At 53.3% G+C, this 9,908-nt stretch overlaps 1 protein-coding gene across 1 annotated transcript; it reads left to right on the top strand.

Moving 5' to 3' along the window:
• Positions 1–1,152: 1,152 nt before the first annotated feature.
• On the top strand, positions 1,153–4,947 carry NKX2-6 (NK2 homeobox 6). Its single transcript, XM_045987647.1, has 2 exons — positions 1,153–1,435; positions 4,322–4,947. Exons 1-2 carry the CDS (start codon positions 1,153–1,155, stop codon positions 4,945–4,947), a joined length of 909 nt encoding a protein of 302 aa, XP_045843603.1.
• Positions 4,948–9,908: the final 4,961 nt, after the last annotated feature.

Genomic DNA, 9,908 nt, shown 5'->3' on the forward strand with positions numbered 1-9,908 from the left:
ATAGAGAGCCAGAGCACCAGCAGGGGAGCAGGGAAATGGCAAAGGGAAAGGGAGAAGCAGGCTCCCTGCTGAGCAGGGAGCCCCAAGCCAGCTGGACCCTAGGACCTGAGATCATGTTTGGAGCCAAAGGCTGATACTCTGCCCACTGACCCACCAAGGCGCCCCCACACTCTCTCTTCACTGGATGCCAGCCTTGTGAGAGGAGGTTTTCTGAAGATCTAATGCTGGTCAAAACTTCCCACCCCTTGGGGGTGGGGGAAAGGGGACACGAGGACACACGAGGACACACGCATGCTCATTGAAAACGATCAACTTTAGGGAGAATAAAGAGAAGGGAGAGAAGGAACTGGGGGACAAGAAGGGCAAGGTGAGCCCCTGTCTGGCACCTTCCAGAGGGCTGGGGTTATTACCTTTCCCCATCCACCCGTGGAGCTGGCAAAGAGGCGCCCCCGCCCCAGTATAGCTTCCCAGCCCTTTCTTCACCCCCCAAGCTGAGAAGCTCCTCCTTTGAAATGGCTGATCTGGGATCCCCAGACCCAGATTCTGCTCTAAGTGAGACGTTGTCCGCTTAATATAGGCATCGACGGGTGAAGACTAGCTTGTCCGCCGCCCAGCCTCGGCTGCCTGGACCCGGCTCCCCGCCGCGGGGGGCCCCCACCCTGCGCCCACTAAGAGTCCAGCGTGTTCCTCCAATCCCACGGGTGCCCAGCTGTCTCCACTTCAGTTTTCCTCGGTGGAAGACTGGAGAGCTGAGTTAGCGCCCTCCTGAACCGTGTTCACCTAGAGACCGGCGGCGCGCAGCACTCTCTCCTGTTTCCCCTGCTTTTGAGAGCCGTCCACACAAACCAAACATTTCCGAGGGGGGCTGGGGGTTGGAGTGGAATTAGTATGGCTCTGGAAGAAAGCTTCTGGGGGAGGAAGGTGCGGGTTTGCACGTGGTTTCTGCCCGGACCAATGAGAGTCGGCGATCTCGTCACTTGGCCTCGGTCACCCGGTCGGCAGCGACGGGCCAGAGAAAGGCGCAGTGCTGGATACGGGGCGTATGCCCCAGATCTCGGGTCTGCGGTGCCTGCAGCGACAAGTCGGGGCGCTCCGGGTGCTGGGCTCCTGGGGGACGGGGGCCACCACACCCCCGACTCCTCCGCCTTTGGAATGCTGCTGAACCCTGTCGCCTCCACCCCCTTCTCCGTCAATGACATCCTGAGGCTGGAGCGACAGCAGATTGATTCCGAGTCCTCACAACTCCGGGATACACGGAGGATCCCTGAAAGCTTTCAGTGTCTGCGATTGGTTCCAGAACCGCGAAAGGCAGAGGTTCCCAGCACCTGCAGGGCCAGCGGCGGCGACAGCGGCAGAAGGCAGGAGGAGTCGGGGTCTCCTGGTGGTCCCTGTGAGACAGTCACGGACATGGACGCAGAACGGGTCGGGGAGCCAGGTGAGTACGTGTGCTCAGGTCTTGGCTCCTACAAGGAGATCATGGCTGTCGGGGGCATCACCACTACCAGCTGACCGAGTGCGGGTTACACGCATCTCCGGGTCTTTCCTGCTCCAAACGCCTGGCCCCCTTTTCTTTTATTAGAGGATTCCAAATGGCAGATCTCTAAGCTCCCTCTTCCCATCTCCTCCAGACACCCCGTGTGCTTCCCGCGTCCCTAACAAAGTAAGTCCCGCATCTTAGGCGTTCATAATTTCCACAGCCTGTCCTCTGATTCCCAAAAACGCATCGCGCCCTCTCGCAGCCAGCCACACTTCCCAGAAATTCCAGCTCCTCTTTCTTACAGCAAAGCCCTCTACAGTATCTTAGCTGTGCTCCACCACCACCAGACTTCCCTGCAGCGTCCGCGTCTCTCTACCCTAAAGCGTCTGCCAGAAGTGTAGCCATCACAGCAGCCGACCGCCGGGGAGTGCAAACTCGGCCGGCTCTGGGGTCAATCGCAGCCCTTTCTTGGGGCTTGCTAAGTGGCCTGGCCAGCGCAGTCAATCCTCCGCCCGGATTCCTGGTCCGGACAATGAGATTGGTGACCAGATCAGTTAATATCTGAGTCCCTAGCCCTGGATGGCCAATCCTCCGCGTCCGGGAGCATAGAAGGGGAGCTCCGGTTTCGCTGCTCTGGGAGAGGACTCCGGGGAGTCTGGGCGCCCGCTCTCCGAAAGCACAAACCCGTGGGCGCGGACAGCGAGCTCCCGGCCCCTGCGTCCATCCGCAGGAAGGGAAGGAGCAGGCAGTGAGTTGTGTTGCCTTGTGTCCTGCGATCCAGGAAACTTCCGCAGGGGAGTCTCCACATTCGGAGGGATGAAAAAGCCACTCTACCTCTGGACAAACCTCTGCACCTCGGTCTACAGTTTCCTGGTGCCGGTCCGGGAGCCCCAGAGAGGTAGATCGGCCTTCCCCTACCAGGCTGTGCCACGGCCCATCCATTCAAGGCGCAACAAATAAGTAAAGTGGTTAGTTAGCAATTGTTCTTCGACTTAGTAGCCTCGTTATTCATCAACTGCAGGAGCCTGGAGAACATTGGACTTTGCTGTGTTCGCAGAGAAGTCTGCGGGTGTTCTGAGGTGGACTGTAAACACTGATGCCTTCGGAGATGCTCAGCCAGCTCCGCATTCACTCTGGCCTTGCTGAGAAAGGGTCACAGTCCTGGGCCCACAGCTGTCACCTAGCTGTTGAAGGCTCACACAGTGCCTTCCTCCTCTTGCGAACTTTGGGCAGCATCTCTTAAGCAGCTGCCCACCCTGGACACCCAGAAGGGACACTCGCCCAGCTCCAGGAACCAAGCCCAGGGCCACCGCAATGATCGAACCTTCCTGGTAAGCAATGCACTCATCTGTTCCCAGCCAAACCACCTTGCTTTCAAGGACACAGGGCAAGAGGGGCTCCAGACAGTGACCAGGAGGGCGCCCCACAGCCCCATGGCCTGCCTGGTCAGCGACTCTCAAATGGGGTCCCGCTAGTTCCAAAGAGTTGCTGAAGGTCAGCTGTTACTTTTCCATTTGCTAAGAGTAAACCCCCAGTGCATATTTTTCTTCTTTGAGAGAAGAGATGCCCTCAGTTTCTCTGAGCACTGGCTTGTCTGAAGAAAGTTTTCATTTCCTCAAACTTCAAACACCAAAGAGCCCCATCACCTGCTCATAGGAAATTGTGCCACTGCGGTTGGGGATTTGAAGTCGGGTTCCAACCCGCACCTTCTCTAATGAGGTGCTTCACCTGGCCATGAACTTACAGCGACTCCACGTTCCTGGTTTCTCCTGGCATGCCTTCCCATGAAAACTCAGCGTTTCCTCTCTATCCACCCTTGGGTTAAAACACAACTTAGCCAAGACAGAAGAGAGGTGGGAAGAAGGCAAGGAAAGGCTGTATTTCAGTGGGCTTTAGACACAGCCACCTCGGGGTGACCGGGTAGGACACCACCCCAGGAAGAGGAAGTCAGAGCGAAACCAACGCCACCTGCTTACCAAAGACAACCCAAAGGAGAAAGAGGCCACTTTTAAAAAAGCCAAATGTGGATCTAAACTTTGTATATGCCTCCAAGGGACACTCAGTTTCCGAGCCAAGAATTAGGAGTCAGAAAAATATTTCGTTCACCTGTATTTTATTTTGCTAATTTAGTTTACAGAGCATCACATCCCAGAAAGATGGGACGGGTCCCTCCCTGGTGCCGGTGCACTTGATAACCAAAAAGACAAGGGTGTGTGCAAAGGTGGTGTGAAGGTGGAAGATACTCAGGACACCCGCCCCTGAGCTTGGATGGGAATACCGGTGATGCATGCGCGACCACCACAGATAACCCGGCAGACAGGAACCCACGCGAAAGCGCGTCGCCAAGTTTTAGCGCTTTCTCTTTCTCTCTATCTCGATCTCTCCCCCTCTCTACACCCCTTCTTTCCACCAAGGGCAGTCCAAGGTCAATTTCCATCTAATAGTCCCCCACATTTGCACTCGGTCCTTGCAGCAAAAGCTCTCCCAAACACGACCACACTTTAGAATCGAATCACAGCGAATCACCCCCCACCCCACCCATACACATACATTCTAAGAAGAAAATGAAGTTGTCTTAGATCAACTACCTTTTGGGAAACGGCCGCACACCGGAGACCCTAGAATGTCAGTTTACCTATGTGCCTGCAGGGGCAATCGTGACAGGGCTTGGGGGAAAGGAACCTACAGACCCTCCTGGGACGGGGGGAGGGGTCAGCAGAGAGGACCGAAGGGGACGCGACGCGAAGGCTACCAGGGGAGAGGAGAGTCCCTGAAAAACAACGCGACACTTGCTCAGGTAAGCCTGAGGCTGGGCGCTGACGCTGTTCCTTCCTGTGCTTTTAGAGCCGGGCCTCAGCGCAGTCCCGCCCCTCCACGGCGGGACCAGGGGGCCGGAGCGCTGCGTTGGCGACGTTGGCATCGGCACGCGCGGGGACAGCACCGAGCAGCCCAAGGCGCGGCAGCGGCGGAAGCCGCGCGTGCTTTTTTCGCAGGCGCAGGTGCTGGCGCTGGAGCGGCGCTTCAAGCAGCAGCGGTACCTGTCGGCGCCCGAGCGCGAGAACCTGGCCGGCGCGCTGCAGCTCACCCCTACGCAGGTCAAGATCTGGTTCCAGAACCGGCGCTACAAGTGCAAGAGACAGCGCCAGGACAAGTCTCTAGAACTGGCGGGCCACCCCCTAGCGCCGCGCCGGGTGGCGGTGCCCGTGCTTGTGCGGGATGGCAAGCCCTGTCTGGGCCCCGGCGCGCCGGCCTTTTCCGGCCCCTACAGCGCGGCCGCGACGCCCTATTCCTGTTACGGCGGCTACGCTGGCTCTCCTTTCGGCGCCGGCTACGGTGGTGGCTACGCGGGTGCGCCCCCGGGTTCCGTGCCGCCAGCATCTCTGGCCCGCGCCGGCTTCGCTAGGGGTGGCCCCAGCGCCAGCCCGCAGAGCCCTCTGTCCGCCCCGTTGCAGGGTGTCAGGGCCTGGTGAGGCGCCTGGGCTCCGTCCGCCCACCGTGTCCTGGGGCTCCGTCCCAGCCTCTCCGTATACCGGCTTCGGCCTGGATGAGCGGCGGCGGCGGAGGGAATAGGCGACCCGATGGTACTTCTCCCTGAGCAATCCCTGGAACTGCGAATTGCCCCCAACAGGCCATCCCGCTGAGGCACTGGGGACATTCCTCTCTCCAAGGACCTAATGTGCGTGGAGCAGCAGGGGGAGGAAGGAAAGTCTATAGGATGGTTGGCAGTTTCGGGTGTCGGAGCAATAGCGAAGCAGGTGACTGTCGGGCCTCAAACCCAGGGTTTGCTAATAGGCTCTTTAATTTGTGTGCAGCAGCCCGGGGGCCTGGCCCGGGGGAGAGGGGCTGTGAGTGGGGGTCGGGTGCCCTAGAGGCCCACAATCCTCCATTGGAGGCCAGAGGTTGGGGAATGAATGTAAAAAGTAGCGGAGTGAGGTGTGGGAACTCGAGTGAAGAGCGGGAGTGGGGGTGGGGAGAAGATTCAGGAGGTCTGGGAGAGAGACTATTGTGTGAGCGGAGCCCTCCTGGGAAAGTAAACCGCCCCTCCCCCTTCCTCTCCCCTTTCCCCCCTTCCTCTCCTTTCCTCTTCCCCTCCCGCCTTCCCCCTTTTCTCCTCCCCCTCCCCCCGAGGGACCCAGGCTGCTCTCCGAGGACTCCGCCTGCATTCTCCCAGGACGCGGTTGCTCTGTGGGAAGGTATCCTGTACATTCTGGCTCTCCCCTTCAAGGTCACTGCATTTTATCCCGTGTACACACCTCAGCACCTTGAGTAAATTTCCTACATATATTTGTGTGTGTCCATGTGTGTAGACCACTATAATCTCTCCACCTCTACTTACCTCCTACACGACCGCGAATTAAAATAAAAAATGAAGCCCAGAATTTCTGACTCCTCGGGACATACCGGATTCCCTAGGGAAACGAAATGGCTGGAGCCCTGGAGATCCCTTAGCTGATTTCTTCTCTCACAGCCCCCTCTCCCTCTGTAGGGTTTCTTTCAGTACATAATCCTTGTCTTAATTCCATCAGGAAAGGAGGCTTTCCTGTGTCCATATGTCAAACACCAGGGGTAGGAAGCCTGGATTTTAGGAGAAATTATGACTTCCCTCCCCAAATATGTTTGAAGTTATGCAAATTGAAACTGAAAACAAGCTCATTTTATTAAGGGAAACAAGGGATCAAATACATTTATCTTTGGCAGGCACTAGTAGGGAAACCAGGCTCTTTTTTTCTCCTGGACAATATTTTTAGATGATGAAAACTCTGGTTCTTTACCCCTCCACCACTAACTCACCAAAAGGTAAATTCTATTTAATAAATTTGAATATTTAATCAAAATGTACTCGTCCCGCATTTGCTCATTTCTGAATATGTCCTGATTGTTTTCGCCAATGTGGGAAAACAGCCTCCTTGGTTCTTTGTAAACTACACCTGACTATGGAAAGCTTTCATCTCTTAAATTTTATGTGCTTAAGCTAAAAACAAGAGTACCATTCTTCTTCCTTACTACGATTTCCTTACATTTCCTCTCCTTTTCATTCTCATCCTTTTCTCTATTATTTCTCTATTTTTGCGGTTAATAAAAATACGGTTAGAAATACCCCTACAGTGTCTTGTAATTATAGTTAGTGCTGTGCTCCTGAGGTTAAAAAGGGCAGTATGCAGACTTTATTATTTTTTTAAAGATTTTATTTATTTATTTGACAGAGAGAGACACAATGAGAGAGGGAACACAAGCAGGGGAAGTGGGAGAGGGAGAAGCAGGCTTCCCGCGGAGCAGAGAGCCTGATGCGGGGCTCGCATGACTTGAGCCGAAGACAGACGCCCAACGAATGAGCCACCCAGGCGCTCCAGCTCCAGTACGTAGACTTTAAATCTGGAACTGTCGATAAATATTCCTTAGTCAATTAAGATAAGAGTTTAAAAAAATAGGGTTATAGTTAAAATCTCCATCATGAGGAAAAGACCATCCCTCTTTCGCTTTGAGATGCATTCCTTTTTTTTTTTTTTTAAGATTTTATTTATTTGCAAGACAGAGAGTGAGCAAGTGAGAGAGAGAGATAGTACAAGCTGGAAGAGGGGCAGAGAGAGGGAGAAGCAGGCTCCCCGCTGAGCAGGGAGCCAGATGTGGGACTCACAATTCCAAGACCCTGGGATCATGACCTGAGCCGAAGGCAAAGGCTTAAGGACTGAGCCACCCAAGCGCCCTGGTGTGTGTGTGTGGGGGGGGTATTCCTTACAAGAGGAAAGTGTCTGTGACAACCAGGCTTACATTTATGACAGGTGACTCTATGTTCAGTGCTTCTACTAAGTAACCATCTGCCTAGCGCTCAGTTGTTAAGTGAGTTGCGTTACATTTTTCCCAGATCAGATTTTTTAAAAAGATTTTATTTATTGATTTATTTGACAGAGACAGAGACAGGAAGAGAGGGAACATAAGCAGGGGGAGTGGGAGAGGGAAAAGCAGGGGCTCGATCTCAGGACCCCAGGATCACCACCCGAGGTAAAGGCAGAGGCTTAACCGACTGAGTCACCCAGGCACCCCAGATTCTTTTTCTTTTTTAAGATTTTATTTTTATTTATTTGACGGAGAGACACAGCAAGAGAGGGAACACAAACTGGGAGAGTGGGAGAGGGAAAAGCAGGCTCCCCACTGAGCAAGGAGCCCAATGTGGGGCTAGATGGGAGGACCCTGGGACCTGAGCCGAAGGCAGACGCTTAACAACTGACCCACCCAGGCACCCCCAAGATCAGATTCTAAAGTACTACATGGTAATTTAAAAAAAAAAAAATCCTTTGTTCCTGTTCTTTGGGTAAGGTCCTTACCCCCGAAGTGTAGCTCATCTCCCACAGATCTGGCAAAGTCCTGGCTACAGAGTAGAAAACTAATAAATGTTAGTTTCTTTACCTGTTTGCCCCTTTTAACATAGGAAAGTAACCCAAGAGGCAGGTGGCAGACATGTGATGTTCTGAATAGGACTTACTTCCCATACTCCCCTCACACTTTGTACAGCATGGAAAAACACGGAAGGAAGAACCAGGGCTTGGTTTTAGGCAGTGAGTGAAGGGAAAGCGGACTTGGCTCAATCGTCAGGTCAGTAACTCAGTCATCGCCGAACATTTCTGGAAGGGCTACAGAAGGAAGTAAGATTTGCTGCTGCCCTTAAAAACCGTATTATCTAATTGGATACCGGAGACTCACGTGAGAAATGAATCTAAAAATACACGGTGGGGGCGCCTGGGTGGCTCAGTGGATTAAGCCGCTGCCTTCGGCTCAGGTCATGATCTCAGGGTCCTGGGATCGAGCCCCGCATCAGGCTCTCTGCTCCACAGGGAGCCTGCTTCCTCCTCTCTCTCTGCCTGCCTCTCTGCCTGCTTGTGATCTCTCTCTCTCCGTCAAATAAATAAATAAAATCTTTAAAAATACACGGTGGTAGTTGCTGTGTGTCAAGTAGGACAGAAAATATGCCCCTCTAGAAAGATGGAGAAGGGGTGGAGGGGGGGAACTGGGTGCCCACAGGAGGAGATTAGGCCTGGCGATTAGTGTGGGAATGACACTGTTTCCTGAGAGAGCTTCCAGGAAGGGTGAAGACTTAGGAACGGAGAAAAGTGAAGTGGGCACATGCCAAAGCCATGTTCCTATTTTACAGGAGTTTCGGATACAATTCAAGGCTAGCTTCTGGGAATTTGTAAACTGCATCCAGTTGGCTGAAGGCATGTGCGCGGCGGCCGCGGGAGTGTCTCTCATTTATGCCAAGATCCTTCAAAGGTTCCGTTGATTTGTGACATTTTCTGTTCTGTTCTCCAGATATTTGTAGCATCCACACTTGCTGGTCTAAACGAATAAACAAACAAAACCCCCCAAAAACTAAACTAACAAAACCTTGTGCATATGCGTGGCTTTCTCTTCAGAGGAGAGCCTGGACGTTTGAGATTCTCCCGGCACCAGCGATTTCTTTCCAAAAGGAGAGGAGAGGGGAGGGAAACGCTCTCTTCCCATCTCTCCACTTTCTGCCTGTCAAGATCGCTTTAAAACGATCCCTCTCTCAGCTCATCATGCCCACCCCACCCCCCAAGCTGCCCGTCTTCCACTGTGTAATCTCTCCTTCGCACTGAAAGCTGCCCCTTTGTGTGTGCGTCTTAGGGGTCCCGGCCTTATCCCAGGCCCGGCTTTCACCGGGGAGGCGCTCAGTAAGCAATCAGCTCTTATCTGCATCGTTCAGGCCCGTCACTCCAGTCACCTCTTAATGTTCACAAATTTCCCAAATGGGAAGTAATTGACCTCTAAACAAAACAAAAAAGCTCTCAGAGAGATAGCAGAGGTCCCTTTCCTGACTGTCCCAGGGCTAGGGGGCTCACCTAGCCCAGGTGGATAAGTCAATAAAATTGCAGACTTCCTGGCTCCCTGTCCTTCCTGTTCCCCACTCCCAGCCCCTTCAAGTCCTTCATCCCGATACCATCTGTAAATCAGATGCAGCCGAGTGCAGCTCTGCATTTCAGAGTGGCCAGAGTTCTCTGGTATTTGTTTTTTCGCAATGTTATCACTACAAGGATGTGCCTTTGGAAGGACATATTGAAATCTTTTAAAATTCCATTTGGAAAAGTGTCTGCAACGGCCGAGTTTGTATAAGCTCTTCATTATATCAGCCTACTAACTCACCTTTTTTTTTTCTTTTTCCCCAAACAAGGGAACTTCCAGGCTTAAAAAGCCGTCCCACAGAGAAGACTCTTGAGAGCAGCAGAAGGCAGTTGCAGGAACACTGAGTTAAAAGTTGTTGGACCTTATTCTAGCCCCGCTTGGACGGGTGACACATTCTGTAACCTAGACCAAGCCCGTAACTCTTCTTGGCTTCGGTCTCCTTCCGTATAAAATCGAGGCAGTGGATCTCCGAGGCTACTGTTAATTTTGGGTGGCTTCCTGTGGATTTCAGAGA

The sequence above is a fragment of the Meles meles genome, chromosome 2, assembly GCF_922984935.1.
Source record: "Meles meles chromosome 2, mMelMel3.1 paternal haplotype, whole genome shotgun sequence".
NCBI lineage: Eukaryota > Metazoa > Chordata > Mammalia > Carnivora > Mustelidae > Meles > Meles meles.

Coding starts and splice junctions, on each gene's coding strand:
- NKX2-6 (XM_045987647.1), top strand. CDS start 1,153: ATGCTGCTGAACCCTGTCGCCTCCACCCCCTTCTCCGTCAATGACATC. Junction 1,436..4,321: donor AGAACGGGTCGGGGAGCCAG/GTGAGTACGTGT, acceptor CTGTGCTTTTAG/AGCCGGGCCTCAGCGCAGTC.